This window comes from Chlorocebus sabaeus, chromosome 17 (assembly GCF_047675955.1).
Source record: "Chlorocebus sabaeus isolate Y175 chromosome 17, mChlSab1.0.hap1, whole genome shotgun sequence".
NCBI lineage: Eukaryota > Metazoa > Chordata > Mammalia > Primates > Cercopithecidae > Chlorocebus > Chlorocebus sabaeus.
The window spans coordinates 70,475,347-70,503,331 of NC_132920.1; the positions used below are offsets into that span (position 1 = coordinate 70,475,347).

General features: G+C 37.1%; 1 protein-coding gene across 5 annotated transcripts in view; it reads left to right on the forward strand.

The window, feature by feature from the left end:
* The window catches only part of SMAP1 (small ArfGAP 1), a 186,528-nt gene that overhangs the window by 57,975 nt on the left and 100,568 nt on the right, over positions 1 to 27,985 (forward strand). For 4 of the 5 annotated variants that reach the window (XM_008013566.3, XM_008013567.3, XM_073006131.1 and 1 more), the window contains exon 2: positions 6,876 to 7,009. The exons of the other annotated variant lie outside the window; for it this stretch is intronic. In XM_008013566.3, the coding sequence (XP_008011757.1) occupies positions 6,876 to 7,009 (134 nt within the window). The remainder of the gene's footprint in view (positions 1 to 6,875; positions 7,010 to 27,985) is intronic. 5 annotated transcript variants of the gene reach the window in all.

Here is a 27,985-nt window from a genome sequence, read left to right on the forward strand (position 1 = left end):
GTGGTATAGAAAGAGAAGGGTTTGTTCCTTGTTTCCTGCCTGATCCTGGATAATATTTTCACATACATAGTTTCTCTTTGAGATCCTTATGCTAGTTTGGTGTGTGTCTCTTTCCCTGGGCATCCACTACTATGATGCTGCCTTAAGAATTAACGTTTACATCTCAGTTGATTTTGCCCTCCTCTTCTGTTCCTCCTTGGGCAAAATTCTCTACCCTTTGTAGTTTCCCTCTCCAATGAATAAAACCAAACCAAATCCAATTCTTACTTCTTTTAATCTTGGGTATTATGAGGAAAGAAATAAAACAAACTTATAATAATTTTAGAAGGATTGAGACTTCTGGAGAGAGAAAGAAATAATTTGCATCTTTAAACCTGTATCATTGGCCTCAACGGAGGTGACTTGGCATTTCAAAAAGCTGACAAAGCAGAGTAAAACCAGCCAGCCAGTATAAAGGGATTTCGTTTGGAATGGTGGAATTACCATAGTAGGAGACACAGTATTCACAGTTGCATTTGGAGATTTACCTCTGTCATGGTCTCAGCTGGCTCTCTCCATTTTTTCTTTATGTTTTGGGCCTAAGTTTCTCAATCTTTAAAATGGGGTGGTAATATTACCCACCTTGCATATTTGTTAGGATTAAACCAGACAGTGTATTTGGAAATATGATGAATAATGTCTTACTTATTTAGAAGATGGTAGTTTCCTCTAAAAATACTCCCTTAGCTGTTTTGGCAGTAGCAACCCAGATGGCTCAAGGTCTTAGCTATCCTTTGTAAGCTAGAGACTGCTTAAATTTTTGTACCATACCTTGTGCTGGGTACAGAACGTACAGAGATCAATAAAATGAAGTCCCTATTCTCAAAGAGATCACTGTTTTTCAGAAAAGACAGATAAAACAATTAACTGTAAATCATTGTGATAAATGTTATTTAAAAATTGCTCTTGAGGCATTGGAGAAGGCTTTATAGAATAAGTCTTAAAAGGAAATTACTGTTAGTTAGCATTAAATTCTTTGTTCCTCATCATATTTGCTTTATAAAAAATATTTAAGAAAGCTTTTCTGTTTGCTAGTTCATCATGGTTATCAGAAACTGAAGAGAAATTTCTTCTCAGAAGAGCACATAGTGGTTTTATCTTACTTCTCAAATCATATGAAAGCTACAAGGCAAGTGTATTGAGATCTCAATAAAATTCCTGTTCGTTTTTTAGACATGTAATGTCTTTTACATTATTTATACTTAATCATGATTTATCAGTCAGCCTAATATTTCCACACTCTGCAGGGTTTCCATAGCTTAAAACTGTCATTTTTATCTGAAAGTTAGTAGTCATGTAGTACTATACAAATTTTAGAGGTATGTGTATGTATATATGTGTGTGTGTATATGTATGTCAAAATTTAAATTTGAGTTAGCATTTAAATAAAAAGCTTAGCAGTCATCAGGTACTGCAATGTTATATTTTTTGGCTGTCTATTACAGTATAGCTGAAACTCTTCACGATGGGAGGGCACTGTTCATTTTACCAAGAATGTACCCTGTTCTACCTTGTTCTTATACCGTGTCCAGACTTTACCTGCTATAACTTGAGGGTTTTTTTTTTTTTTTTAAAAGACAGGTTCTCCCTCTGTTGCCCAGGCTGGAGTGCAGTGGCAGGATCTTGGCTCACTGCAACCTCTGCCTTCCAGGGTTCAAGCGATTCTCACACCTCAGCCTCCTGAGTAGCTGGGACTGCAGGCACGTACCACCACCCCCAGCTATTTTTGTGTTTTTAGTAGAGATGGAGTTTTGCCATCTTGGCCAGGCTGGTCTTGAATTCCTGGCCTCAAGTTATCTGCCCACCGCGGCCTCCCAAAGTGCTGGGATTGTAGGCGTGAACCACTGTGCCCAGTCCACATAATAATCACATCAAACGCCACTGTCTCTACAAAGTCTGCATCAATATTGTTGGCCGACATTCATTCTTTTTTTTTTTTTTTGAGACGGAGTCTCGCTCTGTCGCCCAGGCTGGAGTGCAGTGGCCGGATCTCAGCTCACTGCAAGCTCCGCCTCCCAGGTTCACGCCGTTCTCCTGCCTCAGCCTCCCGAGTAGCTGGGACTACAGGCGCCCGCCACCTCGCCCGGCTAGTTTTTGTATTTTTAGTAGAGACGGCGTTTCACCATGTTAGCCAGGATGGTCTCGATCTCCTGACCTCGTGATCCGCCCGTCTCGGCCTCCCAAAGTGCTGGGATTACAGGCTTGAGCCACCGCGCCCGGCCCCGACATTCATTCTTACCTCTTCTATGTTCCTCTGTCATTTGTACTTATTACTGTAACCATTATATGATTATTAGAGTTCAAGCTCCTTGAAGACAGGATTTGTGTTTTGTCATCTTTGTTTAATACTTTGGTCAAAATAGACACATAGTGGATCACTGGTGATTTAAATTGGATCTAGAAAACTCACGTTTGATGAAAAAGGCTTTTATTATTCTTTAACCCCTCTTAGAATTTGGGCTCTAAAATCAGGGATTGTTAAATCTCTTGTGTGTTCTGTTTGCTGCTACCAACATTCAAATGTAATTCACACTGACCGTGTGCAGTGGCTTATACCTGTAATCCCAGCAGTTTGAGAAGCTGAGGCAGGTGGATTGCTTGAACCCAGAGGTTTGAGAACAGCCTGGACACCATGGTGAAACCCTGTCTCTACAAAAAATACAAAAATTAGCTGGGCGTGGTGGTGTTATGTGCCTGTAGTTCTAGCTACTTGTGAGGCTGGGGTGGGAGGATCACTTGAGCCTGGGAGGCAGAGATTTCAGTGAGCCAAGATCTTCACCACTGCATTCTAGCCTGGGCAATAGAGTGAGACCCTGTCTTAAAGGAGAAAAAAAAAAAAAGTGGCTTAAACAGGATAGAAGTTTATTTCTCCTTCACATTGGTCTGGACATGAACTGTCCAGTATTGGTAGAGTATTTCTGTCATCTTCACCATGGGGGTTTTGTAACTGGATCCAGGGTAGCAGGTTCATTCCTTATTGTTTCCCAGCAAATGGAAAAGAGGAAGAGGCCAGGAGAACACAGGCCCAGTGTGGTTAATGGCAAAATATATCATTTCTGTTTATATTCTACAGGAGAGGCTGAGAAATATAGTCTTCCTGTCAGGACAGCCATGTTTCTAGCTAAAATGCAGAAGCCTTTATTACTTAAAGGAAGAATGGGAAAATTGATATTAAAGATAGTGATTTTTGCCATAGTTTTCAGATTTATTTCCATTTTTAAGAATAGTAGATCAATTGTTCCAGAAATCAAAACATTTGAGTATTTGACTGAGTCATCAGACCTAGCAGATTTTTAAAATTATAGAGTTGATTCCCTTACTATAGGTGATACAGAAGGTGATATAAGAGTCTTCCCAGTGAGAACTTTACTATGTACTTTAGGAGACAGAACTAATTACAAATGAAAAAAGAGTAGATGCATATTGTGGCACATTCTGTGTAACATGCTGTTATGAGTGTAGACATTCACGGGAGATAAATATTTCCTATAATCTAATATAGAGGAAAACAGGAAACTTAAAGGTTTAGAGTTGGAAACTGAAATAGTGCGAGAGTGTAAACTGGTAATGGAATTCAGATTGGGTGAATTATCTTTCTCTCTCTTACTCTGATAATGAATTCAGAGTGGATGAGCTTCCTCCCTTTTGCTCTGCCTAATCTCTGAGGTTACCTATTATTTTTCAGCCTCAGTTACCACATCCAGATGTTCTTTCTTAGCCCAGTTACTCTTCTTTGGAACACTTGATACTATTGAACATTCCCCCACCCCCCTGTTTTTGAAAACAGCTTTTCTTTGTAATGACCTCATTCTCTACTTTTACTGCCTTTCATTTTCTCCCTAAGATTTAGTACTTTGCTTTTTTGCTCTTTTTGTTCTTGGTACTGCAACTCTCATCTTAAAAGAAGGTGTGTGTGTGTGTGTGTGTGTGTGTGTGTGTGTGTGTGTGTGTATGCATCCAGTTTGAACTTTAGTCCTGTATTCTAAATCACCTGCCAGACATTTTCATCTTGGTATATCACTATCATTTAAAGCATTCATTGAATCTCCTGCAGTTTTCTGACTCTACAAGTACCCTCATGCTTTATATCCTAGGTGCAGAACTTGCATTTTGGCCTCTACTTTCTCATTTGCTATTATGTTTTCTATGAGTAAGCCCTGTCAGTTCTTCCTGGTGATTTCATATTTGTTCGTTTCCATTCTTACTACTGCCATATTTATCAGTCCCTTAATTACATTAGTTGTATAAAAGCAAATCAGAAAGTGTGTTGAATGCTTGAGTTAAAGATTGTGGAGAATGCTCTAGAACCTTGCTATTCAAAAATGTCAACTGTGGATGGCAGCATGGGCATCACTGGGAACTCGTTAGGATGCAGAACCTTAGGAGCTACTCTGGGGGCCACAGAATTAAAGTTTTCATTTTCATAATATTTCCAGTTGATGTGCATGCACATTAGGGTTTGAGAGACACTGATCTAGAATTCACTGTACATTTCTCCTTCCCTTCTCTCTCCCTTCACCCCGCCATCCCCCTTTTTTTCTGACTAGAGTGCAGTGGTACCATCATAGCTCAAAGGGACTTTGAACTCCTGGGCTCAAGCGATCCTTCTGCCTCAGCCTCCCAAGTAGTTAGACCTGCAGGCACTCACCACTACGTGTGGTGTGTAGTTTTTAATTTTTATTAGAGACCACTGTGGTTTCACTATGTTACCTGGGCTGGTCTCAAACTCCTGGCCTCAAGTTATCCTCTCACCTTGGTTTCCCAAAGTGCAGGGATTACAGGTGTGAGCCACTGTTTCTGGCCCACTGTGTGTCTCTTTAACCTTTCTTAGTTTGAGACTTACTTGCTAAAAATAATTAAACCCTCCAGCTATTACTCTGTAACTATTTACCTTAATGTGTAAGCTTCAAAACCGATTGTTTTGTTGTAAATTGTTGTGTTAGAAATGATGAGACAGAGTGGAAAGTAATTGGGAGAGGCAGCTCTGTTTAGAGTAGTCATAGATGTCCCAGATGTATGTTTGCCAGTTTATGGATGTCATTTCTCAAATTTAAAAGCAGAATATTTGGGGATAAGTTGCATGTGCATAATCTTCCTGCTGTGTAATTAAAGAATTTGGGGAGGCATTATTTTTAGTTTTAGTATATTGTAATTATTAGCTTTAATGTTGTTTTGTAGAGCAGTGTCACCTTTAGATAAACAGCATATACTTAAAACAGAAGGCTACGTTTAGAAAAAGCTTTATTTTATTTTTATTTTTATTTTTATTTTTTTTTGAGATGGAGTCTCGCTCTGTCACCCAGGTTGGAGTACAGTGGCGAGATCTTGACTCACTGCAATCTCTGCCTGCGGGGTTCGAATGATTCTCCTGCCTCAGCCTCCTGAGTAGCTGGGATTACAGGCACCTGCCACCATGCCTGGCTACTTTTTGTATTTTTAGTAGAGACAGGGTTTCTCCATGTTGGCCAGGCTGGTCTCGAACTCCTGACTTCAAATGATCCACCTGCCTTGGCCTCCCAAAGTGCTGGAATTACAGGCGTGAACCACTGTGTCCAGCTGCTTGATTTTTATTGATATCTCTTACCATATACGTACATTTTTCATAATCAAATAATTTATAGAAGTCTGTTAGGAATATGATTCTGAATATTTGGCCTATTTTCCAGATATTACTTTTATTTTTCCATTTTTACTTTATTAATTTTACAAGCAATATGTGAAAATAATCTTCAGAAATTTTAAAAAATATTGTGAAAGAATATATTCAAAGGTATGAAGATTTGTACAACTAAGACTTGTATTCTTGTATTCATATGTGAGTTTCTTGGCAGTGTTTTTCACAACTTTTTGACCATGAGCTGAAGAAGTAACATTTTGTAGCACACCTCAGTTCATATATGCCTGTTATATGTTACTGAAACAAAAATTTGTATTCTTGCCATACAGCTTAGCAATTCAGTGTGCTGTTCAAGCCCACAGTGAACTTTTCCCCGATCACATCCGCTTTCCTCACCACCAAGTTACCTGACTCAGTTTCATGAAATTTGTGGATACATTTAATTAATATGCAGTATGCTATTATTTTGCACATTTTTCAACTTATGTAAATTGTTTCACACTGTGTACACTTATCTGTAACCTTTTTTAATGTCAGTGTTATATTTGAGATTTAGCCATGGTGATACAAGGCTTTTTGAATTTGTCTTTGTTTCCCCTTCTTGCCAACACTTAGTACTAGTAGTTAAAAAATTTTTTTTCTAGTATGTTGAGTGCAAAATGGAAGTAACTGTCGAGTTAAAAAACACTTTCACTAATTACCAGTGAGACTGTGCATATTTTCATGCTTATTGGCCATAGATTTCTTCTGTGAATTGTTCATTCATATATTTTTGCTTATTTTCTATTGGACTGGTAGTCTTTTTCTTATTAATTTCTACATTTAATTTTTGAAATGTCTTTGATTTTTATTTGTTGTTAATCTTGTGAGCATATCTTATGCATTTAATAAATGAATTATTTTTTCAGTAGGGTATTACTATTCTTGATTCAACTATGCTAAGTGAAGAAGCTGTTTTTATAAATTAGTTTTAAAATCTTAGAATGGAGGGGAAGTTTCTAGGAAAGCAAAATGAGTAAAATCAGTAAGGTTCCTGAAGATTGCCAAGACTCACGTAGCAGACTGCTGCCAGTACTGTGTGGAAATTTGAGCATGTGACTTCTGTAAGCTTCCATTATAATTATATAAAACCGAAAATGCTTCTAATATGCTGTTATGTTTATTTTAGTTTTTAATATTTGCTTTTTTTGTGTGTGTGTGGTTTCTTCTTCTAAATTAGGTCCTCGATGGGCTTCCTGGAATATTGGTGTGTTTATTTGCATCAGATGTGCTGGAATTCATAGAAATCTTGGGGTTCATATATCCAGGGTCAAATCAGTCAACCTAGACCAATGGACAGCAGAACAGATACAGGTAAACATTACATTACCAAGAAATTATTTAAAATATTTAAAATGATTTCAAAAGATTTAACCCTTCTTACATCGAAGGATTAACACTGAAAAGTAATTTTGTATGTTGAAATGGCATATGCCACATATAAAATTGGAATATTTGAATTTTCAGTTCACAGATGTTTATTTCGTTTTGTGTCTAAAGTCAGTTTTTAATCTTTACTTTCTAAAATGTTGATTTTAAAGTGTTTTTAAAATATCATTTCTTTTGTTGATAAAATTTGCCCATATAATTCCATAGTTTTATTTTTTTATCAGTAGAAGGAGCCTGGGTAAAGATAAAGTAAAAAACCACCTCTAGCCTAAAAACAGACTTGAATAATTTCCTTTCTGTTTTGAGATGTTCTTAGTTTTCAGACAAGGCCCAGGAGTTGTTAGACAACCCAGTGAACAAATGTTCTTATGACCAACCTAAACTTATTTATGAGTGGTTTAACTCTGCTAGAGGTAGATTTGTAGTTTTAAAAGTTTGCCATTTCCCAACGTGACAGTCTTAAATTCTCGAAATCTTACTTTTTGTCTTTAAGGTTGGCCACCATTGTAAAAATGATTACTTCTACTGGTCTTATTATGTAATTCACAGTGAAGTTACACCACTTATTTATGCCCTTTTGAAATTACTTTTAAGTCGCTGCAAAGTGCTAAATATATAAATATATGTGGTTGAGACTCAGTGACACACCTCAGAATCTTAACCCAATAGTTTACATGAATGGGGTGAAATAAGGGTAGAAAAACAGAATGGAGATCTTCAGGCTATAAAGACAAACATAATTTAGTTGGTTCCATCTTAAATTAGTTTTTGAGCTTTTCACTGGCTAGAGCATAAAAGGAAATGCAGTCTTCTATGTACTTTCAAGATCCTTGAGGAGAAAACATACTAGTTATATCAAAGAAGCAGACCTTTTTAAACACTTCCTGTAAGGCAATGTTCTTAATATCTCTGTAGAATATGGTGACAGATGTCATGATGTTGTAAGTCTTTTTTTGTTTGTTTGAGACAGGGTCTTGCTATGTTGCCCAGTCTGGTCTCAAATTCTTGGGCTCAAGCAATTCTCCCATGTCAGCTTTCCAAGTACCTGTGACTACAGGCATGCACCACCATGTCCGGCTGATGTTGTAACTCCTTTTCAAGAAACTGTGAGGTGTAGCTTGACAGTTTAACTTGGTGTTTGTAATGGGTTATGGAGGTACAAAGCATTCATGACCGAAGTATCTTGCTTTTTTAATGGCTTATTTCAAACTAAGGATGAAAATGAGATCCTTCAACAGTTCAGTTATTCAGAAATATTTTTCTCAGTTAGGTTGTGGAGAGGAAATGAATAGCAGATTATTTGAGATGGACAGCTGTATAGCTTAGAGTAGAATTTTCTAATCAGAGGGCTGCAGTTCACTGGTTTTCTTTGGCATAGGTTACAAGCATATGGCAAAAATACTGGAATTTTTTTTTTTTTTTTTTTACAATGTAAGGATTTTAAAAAGTTATTAAATACTACATAATATTTGAAATTGTATTTGAACATCATTTGATTCCATTTGTCAACTTCTTGACAGGAATTGCTCTGTGTGGCCCCCCTGCTCTCACCATCTTTTTTTTTTTTTCTTTTTGAGACGGAGTCTCACTCACGCTGTTGCTCAGGCTGGAATGCAGTGGTGGTGTGATGTCTGCTCACTGCATCCTTTGTCTCTTGGATTCAAGCGATTCTCCTGCCTCAGCCTTCCAAGTAGCTGGGATTACAAGTGCGTGCCACCATGTGTTGCTAATTTTTGTATTTTTATTAGAGATGGGGTTTTGCCATGTTGACCAGGCTGGCTCGAACTCCTGACCTCAAGTGATCTGCCCGCCTTGGCCCCCCAAAGTGCTGGGACTACTGGCGTGAGTCACTGGGCCTGGCCTCCTATGTTTCTTTTTAAAAAATTGAGGTAGGAAATCCTGGGTCGGGGTAGCTATGGCAGCTTGTGTCCTATCTGCTTGTGTCTGCCACCTGCCCTTGGCCATCGCACTGATGCCCCGGGTCCCATGCTGGCCACAGCCCACTGCTCAGCATTGCCTGTGCTCTGTGGGGACTCTGATGAGGCTGGGGCTTTGCAGCTTACTCCGCAGCGGGCTTGGTGCTTGTGCAGGTGCTGGGTAGAGGTTACACAGTTGTGCTGCCAGTATAGTGACGTGTCCCCTTTGACGTTAGAGGGAATCAAAGACTGTCTTCTTTATATCTTGAAACTCTGTGACTAGATTGACCCAGAGAAGCCCTCCGTGAATTCTTATTTTATGAAAGACCTGTGCTTTGACAGTTGAGACCAAGTAGAGAGTAAGCATGGTCATGGAAAATAAATTTGGGTTTGAAATTCCTGATATAGATGTGGAAAAGTTAATATGTCCTCAACAAATTGTAGATTATATTGTAGATGAGAGAGATGTATATGAATAAAATATCAGACCCTTTTGCTTCACTGGGAGATGACTCAGATGATACTGGTGAGTGTCCAGAAGTGAGAATGCATTTTGGCATTATTGCTGACTTTGATAGAGTAATTCTGTTGGACCTGGATTTAAATTGTGTAATTGTTTTACTCTGAAAATAAACCTATAAAACCATAAAAAGAAAAAAATTGAGGTATAATTACAGAGAGAACAGTTTACAGATCTCATTTAGTTTTTTGAGTCTTGGCAAATGTCTGTATGATGTCATCAGTACCCCAATGAAGATAGAGCATTTCTGTCACACTAGAAAGTTCCTTCATGCCAATTTCCAGTCAAGTCCCCCAGGGGCATACACTACACTGGTTTCTATCCCATTGGGTTAGTTTTGCTGTACATTAAAATGTCTGTCTTTTTGGAGGCTGTTATATTAACTTTGATGTTTAATTCCCATGAGCAAAAGTGATGATCACAATGTGATACAGTGTTCCATATTCATATGATATTTTATAATAATTTATTTGATATAAAAAGTGCTTGATGCCAGGAGCAGTGGCTCACTCCTGTAATCTCAGAACTTTGGGTGGCCAAAGTGGGCAGATCACTTGAGGCCAAGAGTTTGAGAACAGCGTGGCCAACATTGTGAAGCTTCTCTCTACTAAAAATACGAAAATTAGCCGGGCGTGGTGACACACACCTGTAGTCCTAGCTACTCGGGAAGGTGATGTGAGAGAATCGCTTGAGCCTGGCAGGTGGAGCTTGCAGTAAGCCAAGATCCTGCCACTGCATTCTGTGCCCTGAGTGATAAAGTGAGACTCAGTCTAAAAAAAGAAGTGCTTGGGAGGTATTTATTTATGGAACTAAGAGAAATACTTTTACTGTACGTAGTTACATAGTTATACCCTTGTGTTTCTAATTTTCAAAGATGATAGTTTTGGCTAGCTCTATTTTCTAAAAAATACCTTTTATTAGTAAATGTGGAAACAGGATTTAATCTTCGAGCCGAGTCAAGCTGCTAAATAAAAATGTTCTTTGTGTGTATGTGTGTGTGTAATTCTGTAAAATGTAACTGCTGAGTTTTTCCTCAAGGTTACTTATAAACTGATGTTATATGTACCATATTTTTATCTGTTATTTATGTATACGTTATGTATTTCAGTTTTTAGAGCACAACAATATGTACAGCTGTTAGAATTGCTGTATGGTTATTTTTAAAAGAAAATAATTGTCTCCCAAAACTTACTTTGATTTTTAATAACATAGAAATAAAGTTACCTTAAAAAAGTCTTAAAAGTTCTTTTAATGTGGTTCATGGTCAGATTAAATGTGTTTGGTCTTGGGTTTATTGTGAGGTACTTCTCAAATTTTTGGAAAGGACCAAGTTTTTCATACTTTCATAAATACTATAGCTTCCCCCCCGCCCCACCCAAGATATTATACTTTTGGGTGGAGTAAAGAATGGAATACCAGAATTAACTCTTGTTGTACAGCAATATCAACCAAATCCCTGTATATGCCATATGGAAACAGGAAACAAGGATTTATGAAATTGTTTCAATATGGGAATTTTGGCTATAGTGATAGTTACTAATGTTTAGCATTTGTAAATATTAAGAGTAGTAGATGTCTTTATTTTACTTTCAGCTTGACAAACTAAAATGGAAATAATGAGCCATTTGGAAAGAAAGTTAATGTCATTGTTCCAGTTAATCTTAAAAACTTGTATATTCTATGGTTCTTACTCTTTTCTCCCTTTTGCTTCTGTATTCTTAATTCTTTCCTTGCTTCTGCTGCTTTCTGGTTTCATTCTCTGACATGTCCAGGGCTTTACCTTATTCCTGATTTCTCATCAGTGTCACATCTCCATTTATTTTACACAGTGCATTCAGAGTAATTTTCCTGAAACGTTGCTTTGGTTATTTTAGTTCCATCCTAAGAAATTTGCATTGATTCTTCTATGAGACTCATAAAAGTTTTTATTTTCATTAAACTGGTCTTCATGTTCCTCTGCCTTCTGGCTTCATCATTTGTCTTTGACCTTACTTCAGACGCTTTACAACAAATAGCTTTGGCTGTACCAGACAGCTGTTTCTGCTGAAACAATCTGATAGTGTGTTCTTTTGTTTTGTTTTGGTTCTGCTGTTGTCTGTGTTGGAAATGTAGTTTTTGTTTGTTTGCTTTTGTGATGGAGTTTTGCTCTGTCACCCAGGCTGGAGTGCAGTGTTGTGATCTCACCTCACTGCAACCTCCATCCCTGGGTTCAAGCGATTCTCCTGTCTCAGCCTCCCAAGTAGCTGGGACTACAGGCATGAGCCACCATGCCTGGCTAAATTTTTTTTTTTGTATTTTTAGTAGAGACAGGGTTTTATCATGTTGGCCAGGCTGGTCTTGGACTCCTGACCTCAGGTGATCCACCCACCTTGGCCTCCCAAAGTGCTGGAATTACTGGCATGGACCACCGTGCTCAGCCGGAAATGTATTTTGCATATCCCTTCTGGCAAACCTTCCTATTCTTCCTATTCTTTAAAACCCAGCTTAAATCTGTACTTTAATAAAAGCTTTTTCTGTATGTAGTATGTGCTCAATTATCTATGGCAAGTACCATATATTGTTACCTTTGCTTATGTCTAACTAAATTGTAAGTTTCCAGCAGTTTGAAAATTTATCATATGTGTCTTTGTAGTGCTTGTGGTGGCTTCCACTATGCTGGGAACACAGTATGCACTTGTTTTTTAATGGAATGTTGAGATCAGTCTTTGGTTTGATTAAATTCTGAGATAATGCTTATTATCCTTAGCAATGAATGGGGAATGGAGAAAAAAGAATCATGCACTCCCCTTCCCATTTAGCCTGTATTTTTATGTAGTCTTTTTTTGTTTCTTGATCTCTTTTTCACCTCATGTTCCTGTTTCGCTTTAAAATTCCAAAAATACAGCAGCCTTAGGGAGGGTAACTTAAGCTAGCATATGAAAATTCCAAGGTAATATATGCAGGTACTAGAAAGGCAGTATTTTTCAAGATTTAAAACTGTCCAGAAATGAAATTGATTGCCTTGGAAGATAGGTTGGTTTACTGTTAACTGGAATGGTTTGTAAAGAGGCTGGACAACTACCTGGAAACATGTGGCCGGGATTTAAGCATTCAGTAGGCCGATGAGGAGTAGTTTAGATGACTCTGAAGTTTCTTCCATTGTTGAGAATGTTTTAGTTGTATACTCAGTCTTCTTTAGTTACCATAGCGGTTCCAAAAGCATTTTCATTTCTTGTCTTTGCATAAAAATTATATCATGGCTAGTGATGGTGATTCAGCTTTTACCAAAAGTGAAATTCAACCTCAGAGTAAAAAATGTTAGTATTCTCACGTAAGTCAAAAGAATGTGAAAAGATTCTCAGGTTAAATCTGTAAGACAGATTTTTTTTTTTCTCAATCTGGAAGAATTGTTTTTGAACACACGCTTTTGCTGTTTATATTTTCTATTAAGAAAAAAAAAAACAGTGGATACAGATTTCTATTATAACCTAGTTATTCCTAGAAAAACCTATGAGCTAACTGCGTAGTCTTTAGCTTAACTTAGCAATACCTATGTCATAGTATTGACTTGCTTGTCTTAATTTAAACTTTTGACCTTTCCTAGAAAAAATTTCTTATGGAAGGCAAAATGAGGGGTTTTCATCAGTCTTCATAAGTAAGCTTTGCTATATTCTGTGGCCTCAACTTAAATTCTCAATCAGGCCAGATACAGAGTGAATAGGAAAAGAGTATTGGTAGATACCATAAATATTTTACTGTAGCTTAAAAAGCAACTAAAACGACAGGCACTACTTATGTTAGTGGTCATGTTGTCCCAATATTCAGTGGTAAAACTGAGATGTTTAGGATTATAAGAGGAGATGAAAGTGGCTAAGTACATTAAAGAAGTTTTCTGCTCTTTCACTCTCTCACATAGTTATTTCAAGTAAAGTTGGAATAAATTTTATTATTTAGAAGCACATTAATTTTTCAAATAAAATGACTTACAGTTCATTAAAGTACAATATTTGTGTGATACCTCTGCTGTCTTTAAAAAATAAAAATCTGGAACTGGAGAGAACCTAGTATATTGATAGACAGTCGAAATTTAAATTTTACATAAGATGTGCAAGTTTGTTTTACTTAGAGCAGATTCCAAGAATGTATTGCTTTGATCCTTTCTCTTGGGTGCTGTCTTAGCTGTTGGTGAGTAATTAGATTATCAGTTTATTGCAAAAAGTTTTCACGACACTATTTTTTAAGTCTGTGGATGAAGGTGAGATAAGCATAGTATTTTCCATGTGAGTTCTGCAGAAGAGAAACATAAATAATTAAAATCAATTTTACCTGTTTTAATTTTTTTAAATGAGGCTAATCGAGATTTAAAATGATATAACTGGCTCACATTATCTTTTGTTGCACAGCAGTTGTGTAGATGTGTCAGTTTTTATGCATACACTAGTAGCCACTGCAGATTTCCTTTGGTCGGTGTTTGATAAATCTTCTGTGCTTATGTGTTTAACTATATCTTTAAATATAAAGTGAGTTTCTTTTAGACCAAAAATACCTACATATGGTATGCTCCTTCAGTACGTAGTTTTATGCCTTTTTTTGTTTCAGTGAAGTTTTTTGAATTACAGTTTATTTATTTTTGAACTACAGTTTATTTTTAATATTGTTTTGTTTTAGTTTTCTTCTTCAGCGACTCCTCTTACCTGTATGTTGGATCTTTATTGCCTAACGGCAATATTTATCACTTGCTTTTGGATCCTTTTTATTACTTTTTTTAATTACAATTTTTTTCCTTCTTTTGCCTTTCCATTTTTTAGACTATTATTTGTTGTCATGTTTCATTTTGTTTAATGTTTATTTCTGAAATGTTTTTTCTTTTATTTCTAATTTTTTCTTGATTCTGTCATTTTAATTCTGAATATTTCTTATTTTAAAATTTCTAATTTGGTTGTTCTATTTGTCCATGTCTTTAATTTTATATGTTTTTTCATCGCATACATGTCTTTTAGCTAGTTCTGAATTAGTAGATTACAGTTTTAATCTGTTTTTTTGGGCAGCTTTTTCTAGGTGTGGTTTCATTGTAGAGCTATTATTCTTACTCTTTTTTATATTAACTTTGTATGAGATTTTTATCTTGATTCTTTCTGTTGATCATTTTTATGCGATATTAATTTTCCTTTACTTTTAGGAGGAAGTCCTATTCAAGATAGCTTTTTTAACTTCACATACCTCCCTCTTCTGTTGTTTTCATGAAATGTTTAAAAACAAGGGCATGACTGGGTGCGGTGGCTCACGCCTGTAATCCCAACACTTTGGGAGTCTGAGGCAGGTGGATCACCTGAGGTCAGGAGTTCGAACCAGCCTGGCCAATATGGCAAAACCCCGTCTCTACTATAAATAGAAAAATTAGCCGGGCATGGTAGCACATGCCAGTAGTCCCAGCTACTTGGAAGACTCCGTCTCAAAAAAAAAAAAAAAAAAAAGGCAAGGCCATCTGTTCAGATGTTCCTGTTCTGTTCCCTTTTTGCACTTTCATCTGGACGATCTCCTTTTGTATTATCTCTTGTTATACCTGTCCTGCTCAATTTTGAGTCAATTCCCAGGTATTTTCTTTTCCTCAGTTTGGGGCCCTATCCTGGAAGAGAAACTTCGTGGTCAGTTATGAGAGTTTGTAGGGGCTAGACTGTCTCTCCCCATTCTAAGCTTATTGCGGCCCATTCACACTTAATTGTTATTGGACTGTGTGTTAGTGTGTTTTCACACTGCTAATAAAGACATACCTGAGACTGGGTAATTTATAAAGAAAAAGAGGTTTAATGGACTTACAGTTCCATGTGGCTGGGGAGGACTCACAATCATGGCGGAAGGTGAAAGGCACATCTTACATTGTAGCAGATGAGAATGGGAGCTAAGTGAAAGGGGTTTCCCATTGTAAAACCATCAAATCTCATGAGGCTTACTACCAAGAGAACAGTTAAGGGGAAAACTTCCCCCATGATTCAGTTATTTCCCACTGGGTCTTTCCCACAACAGATGGGAATTATGGGAGCTACAATTCAAGATGAAATTTGCCTGGGGACACAGCCAAACCATATCATTCCACCCTTGGCCACTCCCAAATCTCATGTCCTTACATTGCAAAACCAATCATGCCTTCCCAGCAGTCCCCCAAAGTCTAAACTCATTTCAGCATTAACTCAAAAGTTCATAGTCCAAAGTCTCATCCAAGACAAGGCAAGTCCCTTCCACCTATGAGCCTGTAAAATCAAAAGCAAGTTAGTTACTTCCTAGATACAATGGGGGTGCAGGCATTGGGCAAATACAGCTGTTCCAAGTGGAGAAATTGGCCAAAATAAAGGAGCCACAGGACTCATACAAGTGGGAAATCCAGCAGGTCAGTCAAATCTTAAAGCTCGAAAATTATCTCCTTTGACTCTGTGTCTCACATGCAAGCCACACTGATGCAAGAGGTGGGTTCCTATGGCCTTGGGCAGCTCCACCCCTATGATTTTGCCCCTATGGCTTTGCACGGTATAGCCTCCTTCTTGGCTGATTTCACGGGCTGGTGTTGAGTGCCTGTGGCTTTTCCAGGTACATGGTATAAGCTGTTGGTGGATCTTCCATTCTGGGGTCTGGAGGATGGTGACCCTTTTCTCATAGATCACTAGGCAGTGCCCCAGTGGGGACTCTGTGTAGGGGCTTGCACTACTCATTTTCTTTCCACGCTGCCCTAGCAGAGGTTCTCCATGAGGGCCCCACCCCTGCAACAAACTTCTGCTTGGACATCTGGGCATTTCCATACATCCTCTGAAATCTAGGCAGAGGTTTCCAAAAGTCAAATCTTGACTTCTGTGCACTCGCAGGCTCAACACCACAGGGAAACTGCCAACCCTTGGGGCTTACACCCTCTGGAGCCATGGCCTGAGCTATACATTGGTGCCTTTTAGCCACAGCTGAAGCAGCTGAGATGCAGGGTACCAAGTCCCTAGGCTGCACACAGCAGGGGGTCCTGGGCCTGGCCCACAACACCATTTCTTCCTTCTAGGCCCCTAGGCCTGTGATGGAAGGGACTGCCAGGAAGGTCTCTGACATGCCCTGAGGACATTTTCCCCATTGTCTTGGTCATTAATATTTGACTCCTTATTACTTATGCAAATTTCTGCAACCAGGTTGAATTTCTCCTCAGAAAATGGGTTTTTCTTTTCTATCTCATCATCAGACTGCAAATTTTCCAAACTTTTAGGCTCTGTTTCTGCTTTAAAATGGAATGGTTTTAACAGCACCCAAGTCACCTCTTGAATGCTTTGCTGCTTAGACATTTCTTTTGCCAGATGCCCTAAGTCATCTCCCTCAAGTGCAAAGATTTACAAATCTCTAGGGCAGGGGCAAAATGCGGCCCAGTCTCTTTCCTAAAACATCGCGACAGTCACCTTTACTCCAGTTCCCAACAAGTTCCTCATCTCCATCTGAGACCACATCTGCCTGGATTTCATTGTCCATATCATTATCAGCATTTTGGTCAAAGCTATTCAGCAAGTCTCTAGGAAGCTCCAAATGTTCCCACATTTTCCTGTCTTCTTCTGAGCCCTCCAAACTGTTTCAGCTGCTGCCTGTTCCCCAGTTCCAAAGTCACTTCCACATTTTTGGGTATCTTTACAGCAGCGCCCCACTCCCGTTACCAGTTTATTGTATTAGTCTGTTTTCACGCTGCTGATAAAGACGTACCCAAGACTGGAGTAATTTATAAAGAAAAAGGTTTAATGGACTCACAGTTTCACATGCCTGGGGAGGCCTCACAATCATGCAGAAGGCAAAAGGCACATCTCATGTAGTGGCAGACAGTAGAGAATGAGAGCCAAGTGAAAGAGGTTTCCCCTTATAAAATCATCAAATCTTGTGAGACATATTTATGACCTTGAGAACAGTAAGGGGAAAACTGCCCCCATGATTCAGTCATCTCCCACTGTTTCTCTCCCACAACACGTGAGAATTATGGGAGCTACAATTCAAGATGAGATTTGGGTAGTGACACAGCCAAACCATATCAGACTGGGGAAAAATCCTTTTCAACTTCTGTACTTTTCTCAGATTGGTTCACTGTGATTTCCAGTTTATATATCTCTTGAATTTTTTTTTTTTTCTCAGATCCATTGGACTCCCCATTAGTTGTAGGCATCAGGCAGGTTTAGTGGTCATTGTAGTGGTTTGTTCCTACCTGATGGCATTTTGAGGTTTGTGGGGATAATCAGTCACTTAATTTTGTTGTAACTATCATCCATTGATTTTTAGTTTTTCTACCTAGGTCTTTCTGTTTTCTTTTTTCTGGGGAGATTCTGGGAACTTAGAAAGTTATCTCTGCTGTGATAGAATTTTTATGATAAGCAATATTTAATAGAATACAATTTTAGTTAAAGGTAATCTGGAGAACTCTGTGTTAGAGCATTATTTAATCTCTTAGGGGTTTGACCCTTGCATAAATTTTCCTAGTGTCTTATAGAACCAGGTACGTAATAAGCTTTCAGTACACAATTCTTGGTACACATTTATTCAATAAAATCGTAGGCCAAAAAGCCTTTTTTCTTACTTTGTGGGAGGATTTCTCATTATAATTCGATCAAGCTAACAACATTTCTCAAATTAGGTCCTCAGGTACATGCTTAACTTTAAGTTAATTGAGATTCAGTTGATGCTAAACCCTTGCTAGAATCATCAAACGTATCTTCAAAGAAGAGCAGAGAATAGGAGCAGCCTCTAGCATAGGGTTTTTGTATTGCCTGCATGTGAAGATTGAGGTAAAGAGAGAAATGTGATACTGTCTATAACAAAATTTAATCTGTGAAGTTTCATAAGAGATTTGCATTTTAAACAATCCATTTGGAAAAAAGTACACAAATTTTTAATTTGAATGTGCAAGATTGTGCCCTTTATTTTCTTCTTCCTCTTGATTTGTTAACAATTTTTAAGGTTAAACTTTAAATGAGATCAGTAATATTAATAGTTTTTTTGAAAATATCATATTTTAGAATTTTCTCTTACATGTAGGTGATATCACTATGTCAACGGAGTGAGCAAAATTGTTAAGATGTTACTTAGTGGAAGATTTTCATTTAACTCCCAATTCTTTTTTTTTTTTGTTCAAGTTCTAGGGTACATGTGCACAACGTGCAGGTTTGTTACACAGGTATACACATGCCATGTTGGTTTGCTGTACCCATGAACTTGTTGTCATTTACATTAGGTATTTCTCCTAATGCTAACCCTCCCCAGCTCCCCACCCCCGACAGGCCCCGGTGTGTGATGTTCCCCACCCTGTGTCCAAGTGATCTCATTGTTCAGTTTCCACCTATGAGTGAGAACATGCGGTGTTTGGTTTTCTGTCCTTACGATAGTTTGCTAAGAGTGATGGTTTCTGGCTTCATCCATGTCCGTACAAGGGACATGAACTCATCCTTTCTTATGGCTACATAGTATTCCATGGTGTATATGTGCCACATTTTCTTAATCCAGTCTATCATTGATGGACATTTGGGTTGATTCTAAGTCTTTGTTATTATGAATAGTGTCACAGTAAACATACGTGTGCATGTGTCTTTATAGTAGCATGATTTATAATCCTTTGGGTATATACCCAGTAATGGGATGGCTGGGTCAAATGATATTTCTAGTTCTAGATCCTTGAGGAATCGCCACACTGTCTTCCACAATGGTTGAACTAATTTACACTCCCATCAACAGTGTAAAAGTGTTCCTATTTTTCCACATCCTCTCCAGCATCTGTTGTTTCCTGACTTTTTAATGATCCCCATTCTAACTGGTATGAGATGGTATCTCATTGTGGTTTTGATTTGTATTTCTCTGATGGCCAGTGATGATGTGCATTTTTTCATGTGTCTGTTGGCTGCATAGATGTCTTCTTTTGAAAAGTGTCTGTTCATATCCTTTGCCCACTTTTTGATGGAGTTGTTTTTTTCTTGTAAATTTGTTTGAGTTCTTTGTAGATTTTGGCTATTAGTCCTTTGTCAGATGGGTAGATTGTAAAAATTTTCTCCCATTCTGTAGGTTGCCTGTTCACTCTGATGGTAGTTTCTTTTGCCGTGCAGAAACTCTTTAGTTTAATTAGATCCCATTTGCAATTTTGGCTTTTATTACCATTGCTTTTGGTGTTTTAGTCATGAAGTCCTTGCCCATGTCTATGTCCTGAATGGTATTGCCTAGGTTTTCTTCTAGGGTTTTTATGGTTTTAGGTGTAATATTTAAGTCTTTATTCCATCTTGAATTAATTTTTGTATAAGGTGTAAGGAAGGGATCCAGTTTCAGCTTTCTACATATGGCTAGCCAGTTTTCCCAGCACCATTTATGAAATAGGGAATCCTTTCCCCATTTCTTATTTTTGTCAGGTTTGTCGAAGATCAGATGGTTGTAGATGTGTGGTGTTATTTCTGAGGCCTCTGTTCTGTTCCATTGGTCTATATTATCTGTTTTGGTACCAGCACTATGCTGTTTTGGTTACTGTAGCCTTGTAGTATAAAGTCAGGTAGTGTGATGCTTCCAGCCTTTGTTCTTTTTGTTTAGGATTGTCTTGGCTATGCGGGCTCTTTTTTGGTTCCATATGAACTTTAAAGCAGTTTTTTCCAATTCTGTGAAGAAAGTCATTGGTAGCTTGATGGGAATGGCATTGAATCTATAAATTACGTTGGGCAGTATGGCCATGATATTGATTCTTCCTATCCATGAGCATGGAGTGTTCTTCCATTTGTTTGTGTCCTCTTTTATTTCGTTGAACAGTGGTTTGTAGTTCTCCTTGAAGAGGTCCTTCACATCCCTTGTAAATTGGATTCCTAGGTTTTTTATTCTCTTTGTAGCAGTTGTGAATGGGAATTGACTCATGATTTGGTGCTCTGTCATTGTTGTGTAGGAATGCTTGTGATTTTTACACATTGATTTTGTATCCTGAGACTTTGCTGAAGTTGCTTATCAGCTTAAGGAGATTTTGGGCTGAGACGATGGGATTTTCTAAATACACAGTCATGTCATCAGCAAACAGGGACAATTTGACTTCCTTTCTTCCTAATTGAATACCCTTTATTTCTTTCTCTTGTCTGATTACCATGGCCAGAACTTCCATCACTAGGTTGAATAGGAGTGGTGAGAGAGGACATTCTTGTCTTGTGCCAGTTTTCATAGGGAATGCTTCCAGGTTTTGCCCGTTCAGTATAATATTGGCTGTGGATTTGTCATAAATAGCTCTTATTATTTTGAGATATGTTCCATCAATACCGAATTTATTGAGAGTTTTTACCATGAAGGGCTGTTGAATTTTGTCGAAGGCCTTTTCTGCATCTATTGAGATAATCATGTGGTTTTTGTCATTGGTTTTGTTTATATGATGGATTACGTTTATTGATTTGTGTATGTTGAACCAGCTTTGCATCCCAGGGTTGAAGCTGACTTGATCATGGTGGATAAGCTTTTTGATGTGCTGCTGTATTCAGTTTTCCAGTATTTTATTGAAGATTTTCGCATTGATGTTCATCAGGGATATTGGTCTAAAATTCTCTCTTTTTGTTGTGTCTCTCTGCCTGGCTTTAGAATCAGTATGATGTTGGCCTCATAAAATGAGTTAGGGAGGATCCCCTCTTTTTCTATTGACTGGAATAGTTTCAGAAGGAATGGTACCAGCTCCTCTTTGTACCTCTGGTAGAATTTGGCTGTGAATCCATCTGGTCCTGGACTCTTTTTTTTGTTGGTAGGCTATTAATTATTGCCTCAGTTTCAGAGCTTGATTTAACTCTTAATTCTAAACTCCCTAATTTAGGTAGAACTGAGAGAGAATAAATAATAAGTTATTTGAGGATAAGGGCTTAAGTCCCCCTGTAGAGTACAGGAAGTTGTTATGGGTGTTGAGTGAATACATGTACGTATGGATCATCTAGAAACATAATTATTAATTTTATTGCACAGAATATTTTAGATGTGTATTCACTTTCTTTCCTGCTTTGTGTGAATATAATAATGATAGAAGATAGCATTCGTAGTTAAAATAATGTCCTGGGACTGTAGAATTGGGTTCTGCTTCTGGCTCTATTAACTAATTGGTGGGTGATCTTCAGCACATCAAAAAGTGGCTTTTTTTTTTTTTTGTATTGTATTATCTGGTCATATGGTAGGTTTTAATATTTTTTAAATGTATCACTGTTATTTTTATAGTAAACTTTATTTGTTTATTAATCAGTGAATGCATACCACAGTGTGCTGAGGGCCTTTCTGGTAGAAAGGTGGAGAAAGCATGTCGTGTTTGAGTAAGTTCTTTGACCAGACTGCTAGGTGCAGTTATATGTGTCATTGGAGGTAATGGTGAAGGTTACAGCCAGTGACTGGTTTGGTGCTGATCTTATGAGTGATAGTAGGGAGAGAGTAGGGAGCTCTTAAAATATTCCTGCAGTAGCCTAGGCATTAGATGACTAGATCCTGAATTAAGGTAATGGCAGTGGACTTGATAAACAGGAGATGCCTACAGAGAATATATTGAGGAGTTAGAATAACCAAGACTTTTGGCAGAAGAGGGGAGAGTCCAGGATGATTCCTGAGCTGGGTCTTAAGCACCCAGAGCAAAAGTAGATAGTTTATACCTGGACTTTAAATGATATGGATATTATATTAAGTAGAGACGACAGAAGAGTGTAATGTGAAGCTTTTCCAATTTTGTCATAACAGTGTTTAATTGCATTGCTTACAAAAAAGAAAACATTCTCTCAGTTTGTAGTAATTAGCAAATGCTGCAACAGATAAATCAGTATCTGAGAATATCTAGAAATTGTGAAAAGTATGGAAACTGCTGCCTCTAATTCCACATCATCATTAAAAAATTTGAATTGTGTGATTTATTCTTTAAAAAAATAATTAGAGAATAACTTCCCCTAAAAAACAATTATATGAAACTGAAGGAATGGACTCTGTATTAAATATTTCCAAAGAGTTCCTGAGACCAAAAGCGGTGGCCCTTCTTTTCCAGCAGCTGGAATCCAAAAGATCTTGAAACCAGTCCTGAAAGGCTTGCTCCTATGCAAGAAATCCTGGTGGCTTTTGGGAGGAAGATAGAAAAATTTCTGGAAAATTTCAAGTAGTAGTAGAGGTGAGTTACTGCCATGAAGAATTTATCCAGGGACTAAAAATATTCATTTATCTTTATAAAAGTTTTTAAAAAAATATACATTCAGCTGAAAATAAGATTTTCAGTTGAAAATCCTAGTGTTTGTGTTTTAAAGCTTTTAATGACTAGAAAATAATAGAGCAAGTAGTTTCCCCACTCCCACACAAATACATTAAAAATTTAAAGTTTTAATCATCAGCAACAATGATGTTTCTATAAGATGATGATGATACTGGAAAAATGCATGGTCAATAAATGCCATATTTATGCTTTGAATGTATTTTGAGTGTAAGATCTGCTTGGATGAGATTTTAAAAAATATATATTCATGATCTTTTTGATTTCTCAGAAGACTTTGTTCTCCTTAGTAAAAGTCTCCTTTTTCTGATTCAGGTACTGCTTGGATACCCTATTTAAGCTCCCTCTAGATAGTATTTTATTTAGAAACAATGCAGGATTACTATAGTCCCCTCTAATTATTTTATTCAGTTCTTGGGAATAGAAAATATGTGGACATGGTACAAACTTTAAAGGGTACAAAAGTGCAGTGAATATTCTCCCTCCCACTTCTGTCTCTGCCATTCAGTTGCCCTCCATAGAAGTAATCATGTTTATCAGTTTCTTGTATATTTTTCCTCAAATATTTTATGCATATATATACATAGACTTACAGTTGGCATACGTTTTTATATCCTTACAAAAATCTTTTGACCCGTAGGTAGGACTCTTCTTTCTCTCAATCAGTTCCTCAGAAAATGGAGTAGAAGAAAATTCGTGTCTTAGTGTGTTCTCACACTGCTATAAAAATACCACCTGAGACTGGGCAATTTATAAGGAAAGGAGGTGTAATTGACTCAGTTCCTCATGGCTGGGAGGCCCCAGGAAACTTACAATTACTACGGAAGGCAAGGGGAAAGCAAGGCACATCTTATATGGCAGCAGGAGAGAGAGAAGCATGCAGGGGAAGCTGCCATTTTTAAAACCATCAGATCTCATGAGAACTGCCTTTTATGAGAACAACGTGGGGAACAGATCCCCATGATTCAGTCACCCCCCACCAAGTCCCTTCCCAACACATGACTTGTGGGTATTACGAGATGAGATTTGGGTGGGGACACAAAACCAAACCATATCTAGTTGGGTAGGAAACTATTTTAAATAGTTATTAGATTATTTTTCTTCCTCCAGATTAAACATAGGCATGTAGCATCCTTCTGTTAAACATTGATATTTAAGATTTGACTGATTATTTTAACATTTTGCAGTTTTGCCATTGAGAATTTAGAAGATCTAATTGCAACTTAATTGTAACCTAATCGGTTGCAATATCTGCTTCTCTATTATTTTTTCCCCCACTTAGCTCATTTTTAAAAAGCAATCAGTAAACTCCAAAGGGCAAGTCAGTACACACATACAAATTTGTGAAAACTATGCAGATAGCTTCCTGAAACAATATATTAGAATGAATTTTAGTTTTACTATTAATGTCTGTTGCTCAGGTACTTCTTAGCATCTGAGGGACGAAGTACAGGGGTAAGAAGAAGATACTGAGAAAAAGGGAGATGTACAAAGAAGGAAAGTCCAAGAAGCCACATTTATGAGGCTTAGCCACTGAGCGTGGAATAGACTGTATTTGGCTGTAGTTGGTCTAGGACAGATAGAAGCCATACTTTGAAGTAGATTCTTCACTTAGAGACCTCTGGTTTCCAAGATTTTGGAAGATTAAAACAAAATATTTGACAAGTCTTCTTTTCAGGGAATGAATTATTAATTTGGAATTTCAGGTGGTATGTCATTTATTTTGCCTTTTATTATATTTAATTATTGTTTCCTGATCCTGACAATGACGTAAACTTGGGCACATTTTGTTTTATCTGTTCCTACTCTTTATCTTCACACATTTGTTTCAAGGTTCTGTTTTCAGTAAAACTGTTGTGTGCTGCTTAATTGCCATTTGTCACTGGAGATGCCCTGTTGACGTGAAACAGTGATTTTTTTTTTTTTTTAAACATTTACGGTACTGTTAAAAATGAATGAAATCTCCTATTACATTTGCTTGCCTACTCATTGATTCTGCCTAGTTTCTTTTTATCTATTCCCATGTTTTGTTATATGTGTTACTTTTTGTATATTTTAGTTTATTAAATTAGACAAATGTGATAAGCAAGTGTCAGTTAAAATTTTAAATTGACAGCCCAAATTCTCTTCAGTCTCTGTAAAACATAAATGACTTAAAATTGTTTTAGAATAGAGGTTTTGCTGTTTTAATGCTAAAACTGGGGTTGGGTAAAATGTTTTGTACTTAGGAAGTTTCACAAATAGAAATGTTTCATATACATTAGATTATGATGACAATATGTTAGGCAGTAGATGAATTTCAGCAATTCAAAAAATATTTGAAAATACTGACTTTCAAGTCATGTGATGCTTTGGGCTGGTGATGTTGTATGTACTAGGTTATGTGGGGAAACTAAAAACACATTGATTATTGATTGATGAGGGAAAAATACTTTTAATAGTAGGGTTTAGGATTCTTAAATGGTTTATTACACTATTTCCAGGTGAAGCTTTCCTTTGTAATTATAAGGGTGGTAAGTTTGGGTGAAGATCCAATTGGATGAAGTCAATTAAAAAAGTGTGGTACAAAATTCATCATTCTGGGAACATATGTTAAATGAGAACAGACTGAATTTAGTGGGAAAAGTAAATAACAGTAGTTTAAAAAATATGTTCAATTGGCAGAGTGCGGTGGCTCATGCCTGTAATCCCAGCACTTTGGGAGGCCCAGGCGGGCAGATCATCTGAGGTCAGGAGTTTGAGACCAGCCCAGCCAATATGGTGAAACCTCATTTCTACGAAAAATACAAAAATTAGCTGGGCATGGTGGCACACATCTGTAATCCCAGCTACTTGGGAGGCTGAGGCAGGAAAATCACTTGAACCCAGGAGATGGTGGTTGCAGTGAGCCAAGATTGTGCCACTGCACTCAAGCCTGGGTGACAGAGTGAGACTCTGTCTTAGAAAAAATAAATAAAAATAAAAATACGTTCAGTCTACTGGCATTTATCTTAACTATGAAGTACATGTTCACTTATTCCTCAGTGTGTTAGTATATTTTTCTTAAACATGAATGTTGAGTTTGTATTTAACAGAGTCTTACAATCATTTCTTACTTTGTCAAGAATGTCAATATATTTTCTCCTCACTGGGTGCTTGACTTGTTTTTTAAATCTTCATTTTGAAATGAAGTGTAGTTTAACAAGTAAATAAACGTCTACTTAAAAATATTTAAAAAATAAATTTAATAGAAACTTTAACTTAAGTAATTCAGAGTCCTCACCTTTCTTTTTTCAGACTTGAAGTGTGAGATAAAGAGAAAAAACATACTGACAGGGAATGATGTGACTTCTCTAAAGCCGAAGAATTTTCAAAATTACTAAGATCTTTGAATTTTTAGTGGTTTATTTGATAGCCTTACAATTATCCCTCCTATTGGAGAAGTGAAAGCAAGTTTAGAAAATGTAAGTGTTTCAAAATGATGTTAAGTACTAAGTATTAAAATAGTACTTAGGATCTGGCTTGATTCATAGGAACTGGATGGTAGAGGTTCAGATAGCTAGTTTATTACCCATAATTTAAAATAATTTAAAAAATAGAGCTTAGTTTTTCTTTTAGACAAAGTATATGTCATCCCCTCCACACTCCCCATTTTTTTTTTGCAGCCAGTCTGCTTGACTTAGCTTTGGAAAACTGAATAATTAATTGCCAAAGAATAAGTAGAAGCATTTTTGGTGAGAGAACCTAAAAGAAAAGGAATAATGTTTTAACAACAGGAATGATGTTTTAATAATAGAGGTAACACTTATAGCATCTTCTGTCATGTTGTAAAATTTCCTAGATACTTATTTTGACTAGCTGCTGCATGGTGGTATGGATTGGGAGTGAAGGAACTGGATCTTAGTCTCAGCCATCTCAGTGATGCAGTATATTACCCAGTAGAACAATCATACAACCTTTTTGTGCCTCAGTTTCCTCTCTGTAAAATGAAAACCAGACCTCTGAAACAAAGAGCCTGCTGTTAGTAGACCCTGCAGGACATAGTCCCAGTTCCACTGGATGAAGCCTGAAATATAAAAATCATTGATGGGTGATGTTGGTTCTATTGCGAGTTGAATTATGGAGACTGATAGAATCTTAGGCCTGTTACTTAACATCTTTACAGATTCTTTTCTTGTAAAATTAGGATAATAATGCCTATCTCATGGTTGTTTTGAAATTTAAAATTGCAAATATAGGTAAAGTGTTGAGGCTAATGCTTGTCACTGTAGCTATTATGCTATTTTAATTATTTTTTTTTCTGCTAGTTACTGGGCGGAGTTTACTCTTCAGGGCCTTGAGTCCTTGAGGACAGCTAGTTTGCACCATATTCTTTATCACCTCCCAAAAACATTAGCTCCTGTTGTTTTATTCCCCTGCCCTCTCATTTCCAAATTGCCCAACCTTTCATTTTCACTGGTTCTTCCACTGCTCCCCTACCTTCCACCCTTTTCTAGTCTACTTTTTGGAAACCTAGAAACTAAGCTTACCAATTTTTTTTTTTTTATAGTCACCAAATGATCTCTGTACATCTGTGATGTCATTGAATTCTTGTTTCCCCAAATCCCAACTAACAAACCCATACATGCATCTTTACCCAGTCACTTTTTGGCAGCGATCTCCTATGGAAATGACTCATTCTTTCACATCACCTCTACCTTTCAGATTTTAATGTTACTATCTATTTGGGATAACATCACTAGAACAATGTTTAATAGTTTGGTGTAATGTACATGTCTGCCTTGTTCCTAATTATTTTTTATTTTCCCCCTAAGATATTAATGAGCTACATTAAATAAATGTGTACAGTCATAGTCATTGAATATAAGATACTGCTGATTGTAAGAAGCACATCTGCTTTATGGACTAATAAGAAAAAAATACCAGTTATTAGACACCATCAATTGTGAGATGCATTCCTAATTCAAAGATGTTAAAATGTGAAAAAATGTAAATGAGGATTGATGAGATATAGTATAGTATTTTTAATCTTATTAACTTTTCTGTTAACATTTCTATATATTCTTGCTTGCTTGATAGAAACTTTTCAAATTTTCTTGCTTTTGCAGTCTCAGTGAACTGTATCTGAATTACTTTTCGCTTCATCGCAGACTGAGAGACATTTTTCCTTGGTCTAGTTCTTTCCAAATGTTTAATGTTTTTATGATTATATAACTTGATCATCTTCTGTTTACAAATTCGCATCACAGCACAAAGATGCAACATCTTTTGAGTGCTTGAGATGGAAA